The following is a 25429-nucleotide window of genomic DNA, read 5'->3' on the forward strand; positions in this document are numbered from 1 at the left end:
CTGCCGAGTCGCCAACCTAACTAGTGCGATGCGATCGTGATAGTGTTAGCTGAGTTCTTAATTAATTCATTTCATCCAACAGATTGAGAAAACTAGTACACCCTACGTATCATTGCCCTCAACTGGTTGTGAGGCTAAGGCCCCTCAACGTGGGAGGCCAGGACCCCGCGATTCTTGATCTTATCGGGTTCTCCATCTCTGACTTCAAGCACATGGGGAGTGCTGAGCAGAGGGATTGCTCGTGGTCCCTACGGGGAGGCTCGTCACCCCAGCGTACGCCGACAGCTCGGACATAGTGTCCCATTCCACCATGCCCGGCTCTCGAGTCAGTGGATCGGTTTCAAATGGTTATTAATGGGCTTCAATGGTTGAAGGGTGCTCTAGGTTTCATACAGGCATGAGTAGACAGGGTTAACAAACATGGTTGGCCAGTAAGTGGACCAGATCGTGCGAGTTTAGGCGAGTATGTGACGGACAACATCGGGTGCAAGCAACCCATGTAGTCCAACTACTGTCGCCTGTTTACATTCGTCCAAATCCGTTAATCCAGCCTCAGGATAGTCCTACTAATGGGACCACCTTCTCTCACCTCATTTTCCTGACCAACCTATGAATTTGATGGTATTCAATAGCACTTTAATAAGTTAGAAAATATCATCTTATACAAGTAATGTCGTCTAATCATGCATTAAACATATAAATTTAGAATTTGCTATAAATATAAACTATTAACAATATTACGAAATAAATGTGCATGTGTGTTGTGTGGGTTAGTGAGGAATCCAAGAATTTCATATATCTCATAGTACAAAAATGTATAAGGGTTAATGCATCATACATGTTATAAGGACACATCATACAAGAATCGAACAAGACATGAACATGTAATCATCAAATTCATACCCAATCATGTAAGAGACAACAAACATTCCATAACCATTCCATATTGATTGAGAGGATCAAAGGTGAGGTCTTTCCTAGGTTTTCTCTAGATTATCCAAATATATCATCCACACATTTATCATTATTAGATTCATACTAAAATAGGTGCTAGGCCACCTAAGAGTAATAGCCCACAACTATGGATCGTTAAGAGCTTTAGAAAATGATCTAGGGTTGCCAAGCTCGCGGGTGGATTCGTAGAGATCATGAGTCAAATGAACTTACATGTTAGGATTACATGTAAATCCTCTCTCAACATAAGGATTTTTAAAAGGATGAGAGATTTAACTACCCAATCGGTGGAGAGGGGTTCTTCCGGTTGTGGGTGAGGGAATTTTTTGAGGGAGAGGTACGGAGTTGCAAGATTGAACTCCCTTGGGCCCCACTTTTAACTATGGTCCACCTTCACTTCCTCCTTCACTCTCTCCTTTCTCTGTCTCTCTTCTCTCTCTACTCACCCCTTTCTCTTTTATTGTTGGAGTAATGGTGGAAGTGTGAGAGAAAGAGGCTTAGGGCTTTATTTCCTAGGTTTGGGCCCATTGGCCCTAAGTTTCAACAATTTTCCTCAATGGCCCTGTGGGGGCCCTTTTTATCTTTGGGATAGCTTTGTCACCCCTTTGGCCACCAAATTTGGTTTGTAGGTGTCTCATAGCCTGATGAGGGGTTGTGCAAAATTTGAAGACAAACGGACGTGCGATTTTATCATATGATTCCGATCTTTAAATGGCCCTACGGGGTCCATTCTGGTTGTTAGGGTAGTTCTGATGGCCCCCTGGCTATGAAACTTATACGAAGGTGCTTCATGGCCCGATGAAGGACTATGCAAAATTTGAAGGCAAACAGATTTAGGATTTTACTGTACAGGGCTGATTGGCGATCAACGGTCACCGTCACACGATCGGGTTCTAGATTTTGTGGACAAGCGTAGAAAAATACTTTAAGCCCTCACCATAAATGTAGAAGAGATTCGATGGTTGCACAGCCTGATATCTCAGTTTTATTTAAAAGTGTCAGATTTCAATTCTAGCTTTTGGGTCAATGCCGGGGTGAGTTGCGTTTGGCAAGTGCCATTGGGAACGGCGATGATAATTAATTTCTAGGCGTCTACTGAGTCTGTGGTCCGCGGTCCGCGATGGACCATAAGACCAGTGAGATCTACGGTTTCTCCAATTTTTAGATTTTTCTGACCTTCCTTGGCTGCTGCACGGCCCGCACAAGCTGTTGCCGAGTACAAATGGGCTATCTGGCTTGGCGGCCCGCACTTGACTCGAACTCAACCAGACTGGTCCACTTTAATGGGATAATCTTGGGTTAATTTGTTGTGGTACCCCACACACGAGCGGTTTAAGCGAACGGTCCTGCGGTAAATCCTACGTGGACGCCTCAGGACATGATTCTCATATTGCGCTACGGACATCCCTCCTTGTTGGAGGCGCAGGAATTCATTCTCCCTCTTATGCCAATATGTCTGTGGTAGGTATTTCTGATTGAAGCGGGCCTCAAAGGCTTCCCACGTCCATACGTGGTTCTGGGGAACAGCCTTAAGAACACTCTCCTGCCATAAGTCAGCCTTTTTCTCTAAGAGGTAAGAGACGAGTTCAACATTCTCCGCTTCGGAACAGTGGAGAGGCCAAAGCAACTTGGTGACTCGGTTGAGCCAGTATTCAGCTTCCTCTAGGCGGTGGGTGCCAGCAAAAGTAGGCGGCCTAAACTTCTGAAACTACTCGAATAGGTTGCTTGTGGTGGCTGCAGGCGCGGCCATGCCGGGTTGCTCCGGTTGTGGCATACCTGTGTTGTGGGCCATGGCTCCCATCATAGTAGTTTGCATCTGTTACTGTTGTTGCATAAGAAGCAACATCTGACCCATTTGATCCATAGCCGGCGTCAAGGGAGGTGCAGGTGTCGTGGCTTGTATTGGCGGCATATTTGGGACCGCTTCCTGGGTAGTACTACCCTTGTTGTGGGAACCGGTCACCCCTTGGTGGCCTTGTTGATCATCAGGAACTTAGTCCCTCTTGACCAGGCCGCCGTGAGGTAGGCGAACAAAACAAGCATCACCCCTAGAGCGCATTTCTGGATAGACGTTCCTTAGAGTGTTAATCACTAGAGCATCGCGTAAACAATGCATATAAGACTTATAGGTTAAATTCACGAGTATAACAGCTATAATACAAGGCATTCACAAGTAAGAAGAAGACTTCAAGACAATCCATGCATTCATATTAAATCTAAAATGCCATTAGAATAGCCAGTTACACCTTACAATATAGATTACATGTGTTGCTAGACATCCTAAACATAAAGGAAATACAATATAATCAAAGCGAAAGTTCTAACTATCCTTCAATACATGGAAATAGTCCTAACCGACTCAAAATAAACTAGTAATTATCAGTAAAGTTAAGCTACTATTCTTCTGGGTCGAACGAGGATGGGGTGCTTCCTCCCCTTTGCTGCAGCAAATCAGGGTCTTTATGGCCTAATATTTCTTTTTCTTCCATTTCTCCTGCTCTGCTTAGTGCTTTGCTTGATTTCCTCCATCTTAGTCATTCTAGCATTAAGTGCATTTAAGCGCTCATGTATGTCTGGAGCGACAAGCGATCCACCGCCGACTCCTTCGGCTTCCTCAGCTTCTTCAGCCCCTTCGGCATTTTCAGTTTCTTCCTCTTCCTCATCGCTTTCGTCACCTACCTCTTCTCCTTCATCGGCATCCCCAAACTCCTCAATGTAAGCCTGTTGTTGTTTTAGTCCCAAACCCATAAGGTTTAACATCTTATCACCCAGGACTTCCATTGTTACAGGGTTCCCGTTTGATCCACCTATCCCATACTGTCAGGCCAGATGGCACACTAGGCAGCCATAGGAAAGACTACATCCTTTCGTATCGCCTTCGCGGCCTTCACAATTTAGTGAAGTACTATGCTGGGGGGGCACACATCCGCTCCATGACCCACTTCATACAAGAACTCCACCATATAGTGGGTGCCCTCGGTACGGTTCTTCAACCTCAGGTATATATTGTAGGTAGTAATGTGGTGAAGTACCCAATATTCGGGCGCTAGGGCTGTCGCATACCGGCCGACATCTCACTTCCATTGGGAAGCTCTGCCGCATGAGAAGCGAGTCCGTTTATCGCGAGCTCAACCCGATTCTAAATTCTTTTCGTCAATTTGCACCTCTCCCCCAATGGCACTCCCAGTATTTCAGAAAAGTCCTCAACCCCCAAGTGGATGTTCTTACCACGTACTATAATATCAAATCCTAAGGGCGTGAATTGAGGGTTTATAATTCGAGTGTAGAACACCCTAGCCTGCCCCTCATCGGCCTGCTCACCCTCATAAAACATGGGACCCTAATCCTTCTCCATAAGTTGGTTGAGTGAAGAGTAATTAACTAGCAAATGTTCCTCCACGAAGACCTCAAAGGCGACCTGGCGCACGCGAAAATTTTTCAAATCTTCAACGGGCATTTCGTCTAATTGGGAATCATTTCGTCTCTTGGATCGGACCTCTGAGCTTGGTTTCCCTTTCAGATCGGTCGCCTTTTTGCTTCGTCTCTCTCGACTCGGCCCCGCCTCCTCGGGAGCTGGTCTTTTCTTTCCCATAAGGGAAAGAACCACCGGAATGGAGAAGAAGGAGGCAACGGTTGCCAAGAACGTCATTTCCCTCGGCTAGGATGAAAGGTGTGTGGGTTTGGGGAAAATATTTGTGAAAGGTTTGTTTATGATGGGTTTTGGAAAAATTGAAGTGAGTTGGAAATGGATGTTGAGAATGAGTTTGAAGAAATGAGATTTGGGAAACGGAGTTTGATGTTGTGTTTTAGAAGTGGGTTTTGAAGATGAAATTTGGAGAGGGTTTGGGAATGGATTTGAGGAGTGTTGGGAATGGGGTTTGATGTTGGATTTAGGAATGGGTTTAGAAAAGAGTTTGAAAATGGGATGTGGAATGTGAGGATTTGGAAGGTGAGTTTTAGGATTTGGAGAGGGAAAGGGGTTCTTTAGAAAGTTTTGGAGAATAGGTTTTGGGAGATTTGTTGGAGGATTGAGGTTTTGAAAATGGTTGGGAGAGAAGTGTTGAAGGTGAGGTTGTTGGGTGGGTTTGAGGGTTGGAGGGGAGAAGGTTTTTCTCTCTAGGATTGTTAGTAGTGTGGTGAGAGTGTAATGAGAGAGTGGAGAGGGGTGGAGGCCTTTAATGTACAAGACAAGTGGGCCCCACATTAGATTTTGGTTGGAAAAAAGGGCCAGCAGCCGGTGGTCCGGCGGGGGCCACGCCTATCCGACAGGGGCAACGCAGTCCGCTGGACGAAGGGGCATGGGCCACGCAGGTAACGGCGGGGTCGACGTGGGCAGACGATGGGGGCCACGTGGGTAACGGCAGGGGCCACGCGGGTCCCTGCCAATCTGGGCGGGGGCCACGTGAATCTGCCAGGGGCCACGTGGGTCCCTGCCAATTCGGGCGGGGGCCACGCGAATCCAGCGGGGGTCACACCGGCCAGGAGGGCCGCATGCCTTTTGGCATTCTCGGGCATAGGTAAAGCCCCTCGGGATGTGCCATATATGATTTTAGGGTAGGACAAGCCAATTTACGCAATGAGTCTAGTTGTTTCACGAGATCCCTCGGTTAGCGGTCAAAATCCAACTTATTCAGATTTTTAGTATTTTCGGTAAATTTTTCATTTACTCTTAGATCTCTATCCCCAAATGGGTCGAAACTATCGAGTTTGGCACGGTATTCGCTCATTTGGTATAGGACGACGGTTTCGACTGTCCAATTATTCGGTTCCAGTTTGTTTCTATCGACAGGCTGAGGTATGATAAGACTCTTGGATCCATTTCCTAGTGACGCTACACTTTCTTGCTCCCCGATCCTAACTCTTTGGAAGTCTTACCTTCCATTTAAGATTCATCGATTCAGGTGTCTGGGTGGTTCCTATCATTTCAGTATCGCTATTGTGTCTCCTCCTAAGTCAGCGGATGCGTTAGTGCGTTCATGACCCACGGCCGAATTAATTTCAAGCCATTGCTTTGATATCAACTTGTAATAACCTGAAAATTGGGGGTTGTACATACGCTCGACTCCGAAGTTTTTGGGTATCACTTATAACTAATGTTACTGTTTGTGTTTAATCCTGTTTAATGAGTAGCATGGAATTACTTGAAACATGAATCACAACACAACTAGCTTGCTGAAATAGAAGTAGCAAAATATATATATACACGTCCAAAAAAAATATCAGTGGGTCACACAATGCGTTGCCCAGCAAAAATACAAAAAATGATAAGTCCAAAAGAATATTTCGCTAAGTCCACCACTCAACGATCCAAAATAGGTTGTTAATCTATGATGAGCTGCCCATCAGATGGAAGTAGGATAGCTCATCCTCCTCGTCAATGCCACGCTGCTCGGCTCTTCGAACTCATCGCCACCTACAACTACTGAAGAGTCTGGTCGGTGTTTTAAAACACCATCCTAGAGTGGGAGTGAGCGATCAACTCAGTGGGTGTTATTAGTCTTAAATTACAACAAACATCAATTATATTATGAATTTAATGAAAGACATACATTCACAGACCTCTAATTACTCTTGTTAATGCACATGCATGTATTGTGATATGATGCATGCCCTCATAACAATACTCCCTCGAACGACTCTGTCTAACGATCGCATATGACCAACACTCCCTCATTGCGACCTCAACTACCGAGTCGCCAACCTAACTAGTGCGATGCAATCTTGATAGTGTTAGCTGAGTTCTTAATTAATTCATTTCATCTAACAGATTGAGGAAACTAGTACACCCTACGTATCATTGCCCTCAACTGGTTGTGAGGCTAAGGCCCCTCAACGTGCGAGGCCAGGACCCCGCGATTCTTGATCCCATTGGGTTCTCCATCTCTGACTTCAAGCACATGGGGAGTGTTGAGCAGAGGGATAGTGTCACCCCAGCGTACGACGACATCTCGGACATAGTGTCTCATTCCACCATGCCCGGCTCTCGAGTCAGTGGATCGGTTTCAAATGGTTATTAATGGGCTTCAATGGTTTAAGGGTGCTCCAGGTTTCATACAGGCATGAGCAGACAGGGTTAACAAACATGGTTGGCCAGTAAGTAGACCAGATCGTGCAAGTTTAGGCGAGTATGTGACGGACAACATCGGGTGCAAGCAACCCATGTAGTCCAACTACTGTCGCCTGTTCGCATCTGCCAAAATCCATTGATCCAGCCTCGAGATAGTCCTACCAACAGGACCACCTTCTCTCACCTTATTTTCCTGACCAACCTAGGGATTTGATGGTATTCAATAGCACTTCAAAAGTTAGGAAATATCATCTTATACAAGTGATGTCGTGTAATCATGCATTAAACATATAAATTCAGAATTTGCTGTAAGTGTAAACTACTAACAATATTACGAAATAAATGTGCATGTGTGTTGTGTGGGTTAGTGAGGAAGCTAAGAATTTCATATATCTTATAGTACCAAAATGCACAAGGGTTAATGCATCATACATGCTATAAGGAAACATCGTACAAGAATCGAACAAGACATGAACACGCAATCATCAAATTCATACCCAATCATGTATGTCACGCCCCAAACTCAAAAATTGGGCTCACAAAATTTCTGATTGATGAATCCGGTACCGATAGCCTCCGTAGTACCCCATTCTCGGCTCCTAGCGTTCATACACCAGATTCTGATCCTGGGATCCTATAAGGAGGATTTTTCAACGTACATTTGTCATATACGAAGCATAACCACAAGTATACCCAAATCATAAAGGCACCATCATCATCACATATCCACTAATATAAGCATTTGAATACAATGTTGAAAGATAAATACACATGTTAAAAATCAAAGCTCCAAAAGACAGTTGCACGCTCCAGGCTTAATGCTGCTACAACCTAACGCCACCTGCATGCATCTATCGTGCATAAGCTTATAGAAAGCTTAGAGGGTGGTGAAAGTGTGTGCATAAGATAAGTGCCAAGTATGCAATATCAGAGTAATCAGGGTAAGCGGAAATACTGATAAGCCCATAAATCATACAATATTAGAAATATTGGCAAGATCATAAATCATACGATATTAGGGCAAGCAATGCAGATCATAATGAGGCAAATATTGAAGAAGTAATGTAAATCAGTTATGTAATGCGAAGACATAGTAAGCCAAGTATTCAATATAATGTCATAAACAGTCAAGTATCAAATGTCGAGGATGCAATGCAATATGCGGAGCAAATGAAATGACCAAGCTGGAGTGAAGTCGGGATGATAGTACGTAATATCGCAGGCTATGGGGTCCATCACAAGGGAATTCTATCTAAACTATTCTCATGCCTAAATTTGGATAGTCAGACTCAATGTGGTAAACTCCTGATCTCAGGTTAGTCGCGTGCCCAACCGAAATCCTTGTCATGCGAAGGTACATGTAACAAATGGTTGCGCACCACTAGCCCGAGTGGATAGTGAATGAATGAATGAGTATACACTGCTGCTCAATAAGTCCACATATCAGTACGGTTCCTCTCTGGGATCATCACCGGGGTCTAGTATACTCTACATACAAATCACCGCCTACTGACGCGCGACCATGCAAGTGAAAGAGACCTCACCATCCACTGGCCAGTAGTCAGCCAATATCTACCCGGCACGTCGATAGCGGACCCATTCACAAGTTGGTCAAACTCAGCCTAGCAATGCCCCTACCCTCGGGCGGGTAAGGCCACACCCCCTCTCAACTGACCACGATACAGTGGGAGACGCAACCTCCTAGTATTCGACCCTCGTGTGCTTATATATATCCACTCGGTCTCAATGTTGGGGCGTCCTCTAGTACCAAGAGGGTTTAAGGATTTTCACTCAGGGCCATCTATGGCAGCTCGATACTAGTAATAAATTTTCGGTGTCTCATCTAGCCATTCATGATATGCCTGTGAAGGCTATGGCCCTGATGTCGCTAGGGCGTACAGTAATCACAACACACAATGCAAGATGCATGAGTCATACAATCCAGTCATGCATCAATCCTGCACATACCGTGCGCTTATATGAGACAATCTTCGCCTATCAGGGACTCTCATAATAACCTACCCAATGACATATGCAATGGTCAACCACATCTCATAACAAGCATGCAGATGATGCGTATGGGTATGTATTATGATACTATGTTATCACATACTCATAATCGGTACCAGTAATCGACACTAACAATTGGCCTCGACAATGTGAACATTTAACCAACATTGCCCTAAGGAATAACCTACATATAGCCTAACATATAGTGGACCCATGGCCTCGCATAAGGGCCTAATATACAACACCATGAGCCTTACTCAAAAGCTTAATACACATCACGATGGGCCTCTCATATGGGCCTAATATACATCACGATGGGCTTCATCGCCTGGCCCTCAAATGCATCACAATGAGCCTCATCACATAGATCTCATATTCATCACATTAGGCCTTAAACACGGGTTGTATACAGATCACAATAGGCCTCAAATACGGGCCGCATATACATCATATAGGTCTCGACCCTTGATAATCGGAATCGGCCTCGACCCTGATAATCGAAATCAATAATCGGCAATCAGAATCGGCCTCAACTCTGATAATTGAAATCGGTGATCGGCAATTGAAATCGGTCTCGACCCCGATAATCGAAATCGGTAATCAGTAATTGGCAATCGGAATCGGTCTCGACCCTGATAATCGAAATCAGTAATTGGCAATCGGAATCAGCCTCGACCCCGATAATCGAAATCGGTAATCGGCAATTGGAATCGGTCTCGACTCCGATAATCGAAATCAATAATCAGTAATCGGCAATCGGTCTCGACCCTGATAATTGAAATCAGTAATTGGCAATCGGAATCAGCCTCGACCTCGATAATTGAAATCGGTAATCGGCAATCGGAATCGGCCTCGACCCTGATAATCGAAATCGATAATCGGCAATCGACAATCGAAATCGGCCTCAACAATCGGCCTCGACAAATCGGCATCGGCCTCGACAATCATCATCAATGAGAATGGGCCTAACAAGGCCCAAGGAAAGGTCACAATGTGGACATTCAACCATCATTGCCCATCAATGTGGACATTTAACCAACATTGCTCCCAAGGAGTGGCCCACATGAACATCATTACATACTTCGTGGCAAAATCACACATCACATCGGGCCTTGAATACACAATAGGTGGGCCCTGCACCTAGGCCTTAAATACATCACATGGGCCTCTCATATACATCAAGTCGGGCTTCGCCAAAGGTCACAAACACATCACGGTGGGCCTCCTTACGTGGGCCGCATATATACATCAATGTGGGCCTCGCCAAATGGGCCGAATACATATCACAATGGGCCGCTCAAATGGGCCTAATACACATAATAGGTGGGCCGCACCAATGGGCCTCAAATACACAATAAGTGGCCTCAAATACATCCAATCGGGGCCACCGTTTTAGGTGAACTATCTACACCATACATCTATTTTTGGAGATCATTTGCCCAAAAATGAATCATATCAAAAGATCATCTGGACCACACCCTAAATAGTAGTGGAGATAACGATTTCCACTGTTTAAAATCCACAGGGCCCACCATAACGTTTATTTTCTATTCAATCTCCTGTTGCTTAGGCAGTGTGGTTTACTTGATAGATGGACAGTGTGGATCACAAATGTGTCACGGTGTGCCCCACGTAGCCCATCAGACAGACAACATGGAAATAGCACATACATCATGGTATCCCACAAAGCTGACTGGCGTCAACTAGCAGCTATGTGACTGCAATGTCTAGATGGACAGTTAGGATATAACACATATCATGGTGGGCCACAAATGAATGGAGGATAAAACTCATATATCACAATGGTGGTGGTCCACATCCATGGACCGAAAAAAGTGGATAAAACATTTACATCATGGTGGAATCACATTACAATGGGCCTTATCTACATCCCAATGGGCCTCGACCCATAGGCCTCCAATACATCAAATGGGCCTCAACAGACGGGCCACAAATACATGAAATGGGCCCTCATATGGCAAGTGGGCCACATCACATGGGCCAGGTTATATAGGCCGCACCAATGGGCCTCATGTATATCAAATGGGCCACACCAATGGGCCTGACCAACCACACCATTCACCTATATGCTTAAGATCAATTTAGAGCATAACGAAAATAAATCGTATTGAAAGGTCATCTGGACCGCATTCCAAATATAAGTGGCGATAATGATTTCCACTATTAAAATCCCTAAGGCCCACCATAACATTTCATTTCCATCCAAACAGTTGATAAGGTCACACATACCTAATAAAAGTAAATAAATAAATTTTATATTTATCCAAAACCTCTAGACCAGGGGAGTTTCAATGGTAGACGTTCAATTCACCACTGTTGCCAGTAGTGGCCCACCAGATAACTAGATCTATCTCAATGTGCCTCAAGCCTTAAATGAGCTTTCAAAATGGTTGGACGGTTTGGATGCAACACATGCATCATGGTGGGTCCCATAGGATGGACAGTGTGGAGAGAACACATACACCATTGGGGGGTCCCACAGCCCAGTGGAGTGGACAGTGTGGATAGAACACATACAACATGGTGGCTCCTACCGTCCGATGTGGTGCATGGTGTGAATAAATTACATACATCATTGGTGGGTCCCACGTGGGGCCCACTATAATGTTTATCTGACATCCAATCTGTTAATAAAGTCACACAGACCCGGATAAATAGGAAAAATAAATTTCATAATGATCCAAAACTTCATTGACAACCCAAAAAGGGTTTTAATGGCAGACGCTCAATCAACATTGTTTCCAGTGACGTGGGCCACCTGAGTTATGTATATGGTTGATTTTGGGGTGGCCCATAGTTAGAAGGGGGGCCCACCAAATGCATGGTACTGATGTTCCACACACATCATGGTGGGGCCCACGGTTCCACACACATCAGGGTGGGTCGCACCCCGTCTGCCCATGCAGCAGCGTAGGACGCTGCTGCGCATCCTCTGTCAGCAACAGTAGCGCCTGCTGCTGTGTTGTTTATTTTTTTATTTTTTTATTTTTTAAAAAAATAAGAATTTTTGGAGTTTTTCTTACGTGGGGCTCGCATCAGGTAAATCTACTCCAGCCGTTGCATTTCATGGCTCAAGATCAACCAAACAAGCCTAATATTTAGTATGTTTTGGCTCAAGGTGGGTCCTAGTCGATTTTTAATGGTAAAAATCAATATTTTATATGCTATGGCCTGCTAGAAAATTGGATTGGGTTCATTTTTCAGCTCAACGTCTAAAATGAGCTGGGGAATGGAATAGACGGCGTGGATTGGGTTCATACCTCAAGGTGGGGCCTACACGAGTGGCCCACCCAAAAGTTTGGAATCAAGCTAATACTTTTTTTCCAAAGAGCACGTCCAGACGTGCTGGACCTCCCACGGTTGTTCACACTTCACTGGACATCGTCCAGCGTCCCTAGATGGACGACTGAACATGTTTCATCAAGGTGGGTCCCACATGGACATGGCCCAGTTGATTTGGGTCAACCTAATATTTGTGTTTTTCCAACATCCAAAGGGTAGGGCCTACATGGTTTGGACGGCCATAGGGTCCATTTGATGGACGATTTGGACATCACATAACTCATCATGTGGCTACAAAATAAAGGAAGGAGAGAGAGAGGGAGAGACACGTGATGATGGAGGGACCCCGACACTATGGGCCCTTCGTTCCATGCATTCAATCATACATCAAGTGAGTCCTAATACATGTGGGCCCACTAAATCAAAAATCAACGGTGGAGATTCCTTCTCCACCAAAATAGAAGGCCTAGATGACCCCTTTTTATGCAAGAAAATGGGGTCCATGAAGAATGGCCCCATCATAGAATGATCAGGAGAATCAAGGTGGGCCATCGGCCACACCTAAGGTCCAAAGTGAGATACATACCATCAATCGGTAGGCCGCACTTTTTCCATCATCAAAACCATGAAATCTAGGCCTATAGAAACACCCACCTTTGATCTCTTCTTTCTTCTTCCGCCAATGCATGCTAAAGCTCTAATGGAACACGTTTTAAGGGTTGAGATGAAACTTGGATGGTGGAGATGGGAGGTAGGAAGGTGGGCCACACTAGCTCTCTCATGGTAAGCTTGCTTGGACGTTGGAGTTGCTTGGAGAATGAGAGAGAGAGAGAGAGAGAGAGAGAGATATGATGGGAGAGAAGTGATGGGAGAGAGGGATGGTGAGTGATGGGGTGAGTGATGGGTGAGTGATGGGTGTACTTGAAAAGGGATGGGTGGAGAGAGAGAGAGAGAGTTTACTTTGGGTTACTTTTGGGTGATGTGACATGTACTTGATTGATTTGACAAGTTATAGAGATTCTCTTGGAATTGTAAATGGCTGCGTTTTCTCAAACTGAACGCGAGCCCACTTCTCCTGGCATGGGTATCGCCTCGGCGCGCAAGATGCAGCATCGAAATTCCGGCGACGGCGCGGTCACACTGGTACAAGTATTGGGTCGAGCCGACTCTAATATACGGAATATGACTCAGGATCGCGTGAAAATGCCGATAACAGATCGCAGGTCGCCGGAATTCGATCGGAAGAACCGCGGAAGCCTACAGAACGGTACGGGCTAGGATACGGATCTCATAATGTGAGAGACAACAAACATTTCATAACCATTTCATGTTGATTAAGAGGATTAAAGGTGAGGTCTTTCCTAGGTTTTCTCTAGATTATCCAAATACATCACCCACATATTTATAATCATTAAATTCATACTAAAATTGGTGCTAGGTCACTTAAGAGTAATAGTCCACACCTATGGATCATTAAGAGCTCTAGGAAATGATCTAAGGTTGCCAAGCTCGCCGGTGGATTCGTAGAGATCCCGAGTCAAATGAACTTGCATGTTAGGATTACATGTAAATCCTCTCTCAACATATGAATTTCCAAAAGGATCGGAGATTTACCTACCCAATCGGCGGAGAAGGGTTCTTTTGGTTGTGGGTGAGGGAATTTCTTGAGGGAGAGATAAGGAGTTGCAAGATTGAACTCCCTTGGGCCCCACTTTGAACTATGGTCCACCTTCACTTTCTCCTTCACTCTCTCCTTTCTCTCTCTCTTCTCTCTTTACTCACCCCTTTCTCTTTTGTTGTTGGAGTAATGGTGGAAGTATGAGAGAAAGAGCTTTAGGGCTTTATTTCCTAAGTTTGGGCCCATTGGCCTTAAGTTTTAACAATTTCCCTCAATGGCCATTGTGGGGACCCTTTTTAGCTTTGGGACAGTCCTGTCATCCCTCTAGTTACCAAATTTGGCGTGTAGCTGTCTCATGGCCCGATGAGGAGCTGTGTAAAATTTGAAGACAAATGGACGCAGGGTTTTATCATACGGTTTCGATCTTTAAATGGCCATACGGGGTCCATTCTGGTTGTTAGAGTGATTCTGATGACCCCTTAGCTATGAAACTTATAGGATAAGTGTTCTATGACACAATGAAGGACCGTGCAAAATTTAAAGGCAAACGGATATGGGGTTTTACCGTACGGGGCCGATTGGCGATCAACAGTCACCGTCACACGATCGGGTTCCAGATTTTGTGGATGAGCATAGAAAAATACTTTAGGCCCTCACTGTAAATGTAGAAGAGATTTGACAGTTGCAAAGCCTGAGATCTCAGTTTTATTTAAAAGTGTCAGATTTCAATTCTAGCTTTTGGGTCAAGGCCGGGGTGAGTTGTGTTTGGCAAGTGCCATTGGGAACGGCGAGGATAATTAATTTTTAGGCATCTACTGAGTCCGTAGTCCGTGATGGACCATAAGCCTAGTGAGATATGCGGTTTCTCCAATTTTTAGATTTTTCTGACCTTCCGTGGCTGCTGCAGGGCCCGCACAAGCTGTTGCCGAGTATAAATGGGCTATCTGACTTGGTGGCCCGCACTTGACTCAAACTCAACCAGACTGGTCCACTTTAATAGGATAATCCTGAGTTAATTTGTTGTAGTACCCCACACACGAGCGGTTTAAGCAAACGGTCCTACAACAAATCCTACGTGGACGCCTCAGGACACTGTTATGATTGGACAGGATGTTACATGAGGGTAGGTGTCCCACCATGGGATTTATGTTACATAACAAATTTGGTGACAATCAGACGCTTTGATAAACCGTGGGGCCCACTTACGATAGATGGTCGTCGATGATTGATCGGGGTCGCGACTACACAGATATGAGTAGGGATATTTCTTTAACTCATGCTTTGAGTTTGGTTGCGATCTAACAATCGGAAAGCTACAACTTCGTGAAAGAGCGGAAAGTTTATTTCACTTGAGTTTCAGATTTCAGTCTAAGGAATTCGCACGTTGTAAACACTTGGCTTCTGAACCAAGTTGAAAAGTTTTAGGCACTTTCTTAGTTTGTCACTCGTGATGGGCGTTAAGCCTAGTGAGACAGACATTATTCTATAGTTTTGAAACTAGTGGCCCACTAACGAGCGGTCTAGTACTCGTTTGAATAATCAGGGCATTTCTTTAATGAATTAGATATCAAGATTTCTTGTGCGTAATGATTAGAGTTTAGATTAACGATGTTCATAGTGTGGCTTATTCGTAATTAGTGAAAATAAAGATTCAGTTATAATTACTCTAAACCGTTGGTTCATAGGTTAAATGGATAATTGAGTCACTTTGGTTTGTTAATTACGATCCGACCCCTAGTTGTCTTGGCTTTGAGTAAATCTTTAATTTAGTTGTGATCATCTTGATTAGTCAGTGATAGGTCAGCTAGATTTAGGTCCTTGATGAACAAATCACAATATTAGACTTGATGTTTAAGTGATTGAGCGGATTCGTTAACTTTCTATGGTTGATTAATCAAATTTATGCAGTTCTTTATTACCACCACCCCACGTATAGGCTCACCACGAGTATTAAGGGTCAGTTAGTGACAACGCGAGCTAATTATAACGAAAAATTTTCAAGGGTTTTTTGAAAATCCAAAATAATGAAAATTCAGGACGTTATACAATACATATCCTTGGTGTCTCCCGGGCGAAATCGGATTGCGTACCGAGTTACTCAGTATGCTTTTATTGTATTGAGTAAACTCTATTGGGACCAGTGTGAATGTATGTGATTTATCCAAGCCATTCATCCATTTTTTTCAGCTCATTTTAGGCGTTGAGCCCATAATTGAAGCATATCCAAAGCTCAAGTGGACCACATCACAGGAAACGATAGGAATAATGATTTCCACCATTGAAAACTTTGTAGCACCCAAAGTGATGTTTATTTATAATCCAACCTCTTCAGAAGATCAGGTAGACATGGATGAAGGGAAAACACAAATATAAGCTTGATCCAAAACTTATACGCTTAAATCAAGTTTAAATGCGCAGCCTGAAATTTCCTGGAACATAAAGCATAACCACACAAGTCTACTGAAAAGGAAGAGATCTAGTATATATATATATATATATATATATATATATATATATATATATATATATATATATATATATATATATAACGGTGGGCCCTATAGGATTTTAACGGTGGAGTGCTTCTTTTTTTTCTTTTCACACACGCACCCGACACACACCTAAGCCTTTTTTTTTTTTTTTTTTTTTCACACACGCACCCGACACACACACACGCACGCTGTTGTGGGATTTCACCAACCGTGTGTATCGAACCAAAGACTTCGTGTTGAAACTCCTCGGGCTCTTCCACCGAGTTGAGGACTCGAAACCCTTCCCTCCTAGACGCCGACCATAAGATGGCTGGGCCAACAAAAGGACAAATGTCACGTGGATCAAAGCACGTTTATCATGAAAGGTATTAGGGTCCGGCCACTAATCAGCCACCTCCTACCGACACTATCCTTCTAGAGTGTTTTGGCTAAGGTCAGATGAAGCCCCTTGCTTACACGTGGCATGAACCTCAAATCAGAACAGTTCAAATAGCGGGCCCACCCTAAGTTGGATCGCAACCCAAAATTTCTGGTCTGTTTGTCGACAACTAACTATAAAAAAATAATTAGTGAACGTTTCCAATTAGAGAAACGGATATCCAATAGTCAGAGGTCATGGTTATCTAATGAATCTAATTTCATGGGCCTCACCAATCTACATTGATTTCCAGTCTAGACGGCTCAGATTTGAGGTACATGCCACATATATGTAAGGCGGACGGGCTCTTAGGAGAATTCACTACCATCTTCAAAATGGTGGTGACTCATGATTGACTCGGTGCAATCATCAAGGCCACCAAAGCTACGAGGAACATTGTGATTACGGCTGTACACGAACCGAGTTAGCTCAGTTAGCTCGCTCGTCTCCAAAAAGCTTGATCTGACTTGTTCAAAACTAAAGTTGAGTTGATTTTTTGAGCTCGAAAATTGTTTTACTCGACTCAGATCAAACCCCAGCTCAAATTGAATTAGTCCAATAACTCAATTACTTTAATGTTAATGTTGCTCACCAAGCATTTGATGAAATGAAACAATGAAATGTCGGCCGGTGGTAAGAAAGGTATGTATATGAAACAAGTATTATTTTTTCTTGATTTTTATGTTGCATATAAAGTGTTTAATGAAATACTTGTAAAATCAATGCTATTGTTTTAGATATGGTGAAAATTTGAAGATGTAGCTCATATGTTTGTGAAAATGATGCATAGGCGAAATTAGCTCGATTTTGACTTGAACTGGCCTTAGTTACTTATCAAACCGAGCTGAGCTTACTAGTCAAGCTCAATGACCGAAGCCGAGCCGAGTTCAAGTTGGGATTAGCTAGTGGCTGAAGCTTGACTCGGTTCAACTCGTGTACACCTCTAATTGTGATGGACAACATATCTAAAACCATACCCATCAAGAAATCTTATCCGTCCAATTGACGGACATAAAATTAATTATTAAAAGTAATACAATATGCGCGCGGTTCAAATTTGGTGGCAAAATCTGAGGGTGACCACCATTTTGAGGATATCAATGTGTTATGTGGGTGGAATATCTGGTCCCTCCAAAAGGTGGGCCACACTATGAGAATAACCTATTGTAGAGTCAGACCCGGTGTGCCATACCAGCACCAGGTGATTTTATTATCATGACGTTGTGTCCCACTGGATGAGTGGTTGGGATTTCTGTTTCTGAGAACTCGTGTTTACATACAACGTATTGGATGGTGATATAAATGTTCAAACCCTACGTATGAAAGGATTGTATGTATTGGACGGTGATATAATGTTCAAACCCCACGTATGAAAGGAACTCAGTTGCTTTCAAGAAAAAACAACGTTTTTAGCGTTTTATTTTCAAGTACTTGAAAGAGAGGATGGGTGAGATCCTTCAGTCCCATCAATCCAACAGCTATTTTCACGTCATCATCATAAAGAGGTTGGCTTACTCCACACGTCTCGCTCCATACGGACGGGGATTACGTCCTACTCCCGTCCGTCTCCAGCTGGGAACGGATCGGAGCTTCGAGTGGCCACCGTCATGTATGGGTCTTATCCACACCGTTCATTCATTTTTTTCGTATCATTTTAAAGTATAAAAAAAAAAGTAGGCAGATCAAAGCTCAAATGGACCACACCACGGGAAGAAACGGTGAGAATGATTTTCACCGTTGAAAACTTTCTAAGTCCCACCGTGATGTTTATTTGCCATCCAACCTATTCATAAAGTTACATGGACCTGCATGAAGAGAAAACACAAATATCAGCTCCATCCAAAACTCATGTACCCCCAAGAAATTTTCAATGATAAGATTTTAATCCCTATTGTCTAGTTCACTTGAGTCTTGAATCTCCCTCATTTTTTGGATTATATCTTAAAATGATACAAAATTTTGGATTATATCTTAAAATGATACAAAAAATTGAATGGACGGTATGGATAAGACACATACATCACGGTAGCTACTAAAATCTCCTACCCGTTCCCAGCGGTACATGGCAGTGGTAAGACGCAATCCGCTTCCGTTCCACACGCACTCTGTACATGGCAGGGGTAAGGCAAGACGCATTCCGCTTCCGTTCCACACGCACTCTGAGCGTATTAGGTGGGACGCGGACTGCCTCCTGGCCCGACCTGGACAGATAACCGTCCGGGCGGGGCTCTATAGGCCCACCGTGAGGTAAGTGTTTTATCCGCGCCTTTAATAGCTTTTCTCGGATCATTTTAAGGAATTATCCTAAAAACTTTGTAGATAAAAAGCCACCACACCAAAAGAAGTTACAGTGATCATGACACCCACAGTTAAAATCCTTCTAATGGCTACTTAGATGTTTTTTCACTGTAAAACCTATTCATAAGGCCACGTAGATATTGATGAAGTGAAAAAACTAATATCAGCTTGATCTGAAACTTCTCCAGCTCCCAAAACATTTTTAACGGTGGACGTTACTTTGTGATTTACTTACGCCATTTAACTGCCTTCGGTCCTTACTTTTTTTTTGTTTTTTTTTAAAGGTTAGCTTGTTAGTACACACCCATGTCAGTACACACACTCCATGTTAGCCACCCCCACCACGGATCGATACCAAGACCTCCAGTGTTACTCTTGCTTGAGTACTTACTCTTGCTTGGGTGGTACACTCCCTGGAGTTTCAACTGCCAGTCAAGGGTTCAAGTACCCATAGGCGTTGAAAGTCCACTAGCGTGAGTGTGGGGGGTGGGGTGAGTGTAAAAAAACATAAAAAATAAAAAATAAAATCTGCCTCATGTTTTTGACTTATAAGTTAAAATGATTTGCAAAAAGTAATGAACAACGTGTATAAAATACTGACATCACGGTGAGCCGCATAGAGCCCTGCCCGGACGGAATACTGTCCCTGCGGGGTAGGACGCAATCGGCGTCCAGACGGTGGAAGCGGATTGGCTGGTGTACCACGCAGCGGGTAGCAATATAGCTAGGGTAGATACGTCATGTGAAGACGAGCGCCGACGCTCCTCGAGCACCAAATTGTATGAACAATTAAAAGGAGATCAAAGTTACATAACCCATACAATGATGTATTTATTATATCTACACGGTTAATTCCATTTTTTTGAGATCTTTTTAGAGCATTAGATAAAAAAACATGAATCATATTCGAAGCTCAAATGTACCCTACCAAAAATAGCAACTATTTATTTTCCATCCAATCGTTGATAAGGTCACAAATACTTGGACGAAGAGGAAAAACAAATTTCATATTGATCCGTAACTTCTGTGATTTCAAAAGGGTTTCAATGGTAGACGTTCAATCCCCGCTGCTTTTTGTACTGTGGTCTACTTGACCGTTACATCTGTCTTATTTTTAGCGAGCTCGCTAAATGGATAAACAGTTTGGATATAAGACATACTTCATGATGGGATCCACAGAACTTGCATACGTCAATACATCAGCTTTATAGCTGGTGTGTGGTACACCAGCCAATCCGACGGTGAGGTCCTTAATGAAACGGATTCAATTATAAGGTGGACCATACCATTCTCTCGTTCTCTCTCTTTAAATCTCCCTCCATTCTCTTCTAAGTTTCTCATCCAAACATGGCTTTTGCTGCATCCTTTCTCCTCCCTACGCTCACAAAACCACATCCTACAAAGAGAAGAAGCTCTTTTTTCCTTGAACAAAACCAAAACAAACCCAAGACTCGTCGATCGGTCGCAGCTCTTCCGGTAGAGTCTTTTCACCGGCTTTTCTTTCTTGGGTCCCTTTGTTTTTTCATGTCCATACAAAAGATGGTGAGCAGCCAAGGATTTTGGATTTTATTTATTATTTTATTATTTTTTTTTTTTCTTTTTTTGGGATTTTTGTATAGGTTGCTCGGCTTTTCGGGCCAACGGTATTTGAATCATCGAAGCTGAGTGTAATGTTGTTGGGAGTAGATGAAGAGAAGCATCCTGGAAGCATTTCAAGAACTTACACGCTTACACACTGCGACATCTCTTCTAAGCTCACCCTCACCATCTCTCAAACAATCAATCAGACCCAAGTAAGAGAGAGAGAGAGAGAGAGAGAGAGAGAGAGAGAGAGAGAGAGAGAGATTTGCTTGTATCGGATGCGGTTTGGATGGTGATCATCCCAACACCAGCCAGCTACTACCTGGTGTTAAAGCTCCGTGGGACCCACCATGATGTACATATTTTATCCACTCCGTCCATCCATTTTTCCAGATCATTTTATGGCATGACTCAAAATTTAACTGGATCCAAATCTCAGGTGGACCACACCACCGGAAAATAGTATGATTGAATGTCCAACATTAAAAACTTCCTAGGGCCCACTGTAATGTTTATTTTCCATCCAACCTGTATATTAGGTCATACAGGCCTGAATTAAGGGAAAACACAAATATCATCTTTATCCAAAACCTCTGCGGTCCTCAAAAAGTTTTCAATGGTAATCATTCAATCCTCACGGTTTCCTAAAGTGTGATCCACCTGAGATTTTGACCTGACTCAATTTTAGGCTCATGCCATAAAATGAGCTGAAAAAACGTTTGGACGGCGTGGATAAAACACACATCATGGTAGGGCCCACAGAGCTTTGACAGCAGCTGGCTGGCTGGTATTGGGATCGCTAGCCAAACCGCGTCTGCTTGTATCACAGCCCCAATTGGGTCCCACATGTAGAGATGATCTGATGATCTAAACCATCTATACTGTAGGTCCATGCAGTCTACCATAAGAAACTCATGCTGAGTGTGGATTGTTGAAAAGACAATTTTGAATGACTACTAATATTTCACCACACCAATCAATGGTGGGAGTCATCCTTCGAGTACTATAGTTATTGGACAATGGCCCATTAGAATAGCACCTAGATGATGGACGGTTAAGATAATCCAACAATCCCTGTGGGCGGTATGGGGCCGCACATTTCCGTTAGTGGCAATAGAGGCCCATGTTTCATTGATCAAAACCATTGATATGATGAGCTAGCCTTCAAATGGACAAAAGCTAACCCTTCAACATGTATGGTTTTATCAGTTACAAGGATGGTACCATAGATTTCAAAGGGACGAGGTGGTTGCCGAGTGGAAGAAAATCCAAGGGTTGATGTCGCTCCACGTCCATTGCCACATCAGTGGACAGCATTTCTTCCTTGATCTCATTGCCAATCTCAGACGCAATATCTTCCGCAAGGAACTCCCTGTGGTATGTATCTAAACTTCTATATTACACTACTGATAGGCTTCATCTGTCTATAATCACATTATCCAAACCGTTCGTAACGTCCATCTGATGATCTTAACCATCCGATTTGGTCCCTGTTAAACATAGACCATTGCTTGTAATTGTCTTTTTTCTTGCATTGATAGGATCCCAATATGGGAAAAAAACACGGTATGGCCCCTCCCGTGATTGAGCCCACCTGGTGACCCCAACACCAGCCAGCTAGCCGGTGTTAAAGCTCTGTGGGCGAACCACGACGTATCTGTTTTATCCACGCCGTCCATCCATTTTGAGAGACCATTTTAGTGCATGAACCCAAAAATGTGTAAGATCCAAATCTTAGGTGGACCACACCACAGGAAAACAGTGTTCACTAAATGTCCACCATTAAAAACTTCCTAGGCCCACTATTTTCCATCCAACCCGTTGTTAAAGTCACACAAGCCTGGATGAAGTGAAAACACAAATATCAGATTGATCCAAAACTTCCGTGACCCCCAAAAGTCTTTCAACGGTAAGCATTCATTCCCCCACTACTTCCTTTGGTGTGGTCTACCTAAGAGTTGGATCTGTCTCGTTTTTGGTCTCATACCTGAAAGTGAGCTGAAAAATGGATGGACAGTATGGATAAAATATATACATCATGATGGGCCCCACAGAACTTTGACACCAGCTAGGTGGCTACATAGCATCACGTGGTACATCCAAGAAAATTGATAATCCTACATGCACTCCTAGGCTCATGTTCCAGCGTTGGATGAGGCATCCAAGCCGTTCATCGGGTTAGTTGTTCCATAAAATTTTCCTGCCCAGAAAATAAAGCTAGTTCGCTCATCAAGTCTTGTAATTTGAACATTGACCGTTGGTCTGTTCTTCAACCGTCCATTTCTAGCTAGTGCACAATCAGCGACTGGCCTGATATTCGGGTCCAAGATACCAAGGAGGCAGATACTGCGTGATGAACGACTTCGATCTTGTTACACATGTGCCTCGTTGGCATGTATGACTGCGCGTGTAGGATAGAATCATTTTTTACTATCAATTACTTACTATGGTAATGTCTCACACGTAAGCAGGTTTTGAAGGCAATTGCACATGGAGATGGGCATCTCTTCAGAAATTACCCAGAGCTGAAAGAAACTCCTGTTTGGGTCTACTTCCATTCCAATCTAGCAGAGTACAACCAAGTGGAATGTTGGGGCCCACTCAAAGATGCAGCATCTGAAGGTGGAGAATCAATGAAAAGCCAGTTTGGGAAGGCGCCCAAGAACAGTAGGGCCAGGCCACGGCCATGCAGGGTGCGGTGCACGTGTTGTTTTCCTAAGATGAGTCTGATCCCATGGCCCTTAGATTTTGATGATGAGATGGCCCATCAATGCTTAGAACCAGCCATCAGATGTTGATCATGAGTGCACTCGCACACATGCACGATCAGAAATAATCCGCTAGAAAACAACCGTCGATTTGTGGCCAATTAACTTGTGGCTGACAAGACCGCTCGATGAACGGCTGGATCTTGCAAACGTCTCTGCGACTACCCTTCACAGTTTCTCCTTTTGACTGATTATGAAACGGGAAACGGATTGGCTACTCCCTCTGCCACTAGCCCAGTGGCTGATGGTCGGTGCTCAGTGGGCCCTACCATGATGTATGTGTTTCATCCATGCCGTTCATCCATTTTTACAGATCATTTTAGTGCTGGAAACCAAAAATTAGAGGGATATAAATCTCTGGTGGACCACACCATAGGAAAAAAGTATTGATTGGATATCCACCATTAAAATCCTCATAAGGCCCACTGTACTGTTTATTTGACATCCAATCTGTTGATTAGGTCATACATACGATATCAGCTTGATCCAAAAATTTTATGGCCCCCAAAAAGTTTTTAATGGTTGATGTTCATTCAACACACGTTTCCTGTAATGTGGTCCACTTGAGATTGGGATACGACTCATTTTTGGTTTTATACTATAAAATGATCTAGAAAAATAGATGGACGGAATGGATGAAACACGTACATCACGGGCGGCCCACAGAGCACTGACCATCAGCCATTGGCTGGTGGCAGGGTAGTAGCCAATCCGTTTCCTATGAAACGCTCCGGCAGTGCATCATGGATCATACTCGTGATATACCCACAGCACACGTGGAACATGCAACACCATTCAAATTGTGGATCCCTATTTATATGAAGAAAGTTACACTGATTGAACAACCAAACCACTTAAGCGACGGACATGATCAAATGGAAATTGAAAAGAAAACCGATCAATGGTTTATATTCATTTGGGAAAATGTCAAGGTATGGGACATACATGTATTATTAAAGAGAACGATCCACCGTATTGTACCATTGTATTTTACACGGTCAATGAACGAAAGGAGAGCTGTGTGGACAGGATTGGATGGATGTGATTATTTTACGATGATCATAGCTGTAATGAAAACGGTGTATGGTAGTTACACTACGTATCGGTACAAGCGTGTGGACAGTGCTGTCTGTTGTTTGGGTGTCTATGGGTGACATGATTTGAAACAAATCAACCTGATTTTAATGGGTTATTTGTCATGTACCCATCATATATGCACGTGGAACATGTACTGCAATATCGGACCCTTTATCAGGTGGGCCCCACAATGGATGAAATACATCCCACTTATGAAGGCTACGATCATCTGATGGGTGCGAGGGTAGACCTGTCCATTGGATCATACCATGTACACGTCATATACATGTTTGCGACGTACACGTCCTATCCAACGTGTCGGTGCGGCTGCTATTTTTTAGGGGAATCCGGATCGACTCCTGACTATGGGGGCCACCTTGATGTATGTTCCTTACATCCACGCCGTCCATACGTTTTGACAGCCCATTTTAGGGCACGAATCCAAAAATGAAGCAGATCCAACTGTCACTTGCACCACACTAAAGGAAATATTGGTGAGTGGCCGTTAAAAGCTTCTTGTGGGCCATAAAAGTTTGGGATCAAGCTGGTATTTCTTTGGTCCCTTCATCCAGGTCTTTTTTACCCTATCAACCAGTTGGATGCATAATAAAAGGTTCTGGTGGCCCCTGAGAAGTTTTTAATGGTGGATGTTCAATTATCACTGTTTCCTATGGTGTGGTCCACCTAAGATTTTGATCTTCTTTATTGTGGGATCATGCCCTAAAATGAGCTTTAAAAACGATGGACGGCGTGGATGTAAGTCACATACATCTAGGTGGGCCCCATAGTCAGGGATCCACTGAGGCCTCGCCCTAGTTTTTTGTTATGCTCCGTATACATTGT

The 25429-nt window shown here is 43.6% G+C and overlaps 1 protein-coding gene across 1 annotated transcript; it reads left to right on the plus strand.

Moving 5' to 3' along the window:
- Positions 1 to 20441: 20441 nt before the first annotated feature.
- LOC131249054 (protein STAY-GREEN homolog, chloroplastic-like) lies at positions 20442 to 24549 on the plus strand. The gene is made up of 4 exons (XM_058249617.1): positions 20442 to 20636; positions 20780 to 20953; positions 21951 to 22118; positions 23213 to 24549. The coding sequence occupies exons 1-4, from the start codon at positions 20508 to 20510 to the stop codon at positions 23537 to 23539; spliced, it is 798 nt and encodes a 265-aa protein (XP_058105600.1). The 5' UTR covers positions 20442 to 20507; the 3' UTR covers positions 23540 to 24549.
- Positions 24550 to 25429: the final 880 nt, after the last annotated feature.

Source organism: Magnolia sinica, chromosome 6 (assembly GCF_029962835.1).
Source record: "Magnolia sinica isolate HGM2019 chromosome 6, MsV1, whole genome shotgun sequence".
In the NCBI taxonomy this organism is placed as follows: domain Eukaryota; kingdom Viridiplantae; phylum Streptophyta; class Magnoliopsida; order Magnoliales; family Magnoliaceae; genus Magnolia; species Magnolia sinica.

Coding starts and splice junctions, on each gene's coding strand:
- LOC131249054 (XM_058249617.1), top strand. CDS start 20,508: ATGGCTTTTGCTGCATCCTTTCTCCTCCCTACGCTCACAAAACCACAT. Junction 20,637..20,779: donor GATCGGTCGCAGCTCTTCCG/GTAGAGTCTTTT, acceptor ATTTTTGTATAG/GTTGCTCGGCTTTTCGGGCC. Junction 22,119..23,212: donor TCCGCAAGGAACTCCCTGTG/GTATGTATCTAA, acceptor ACACGTAAGCAG/GTTTTGAAGGCAATTGCACA.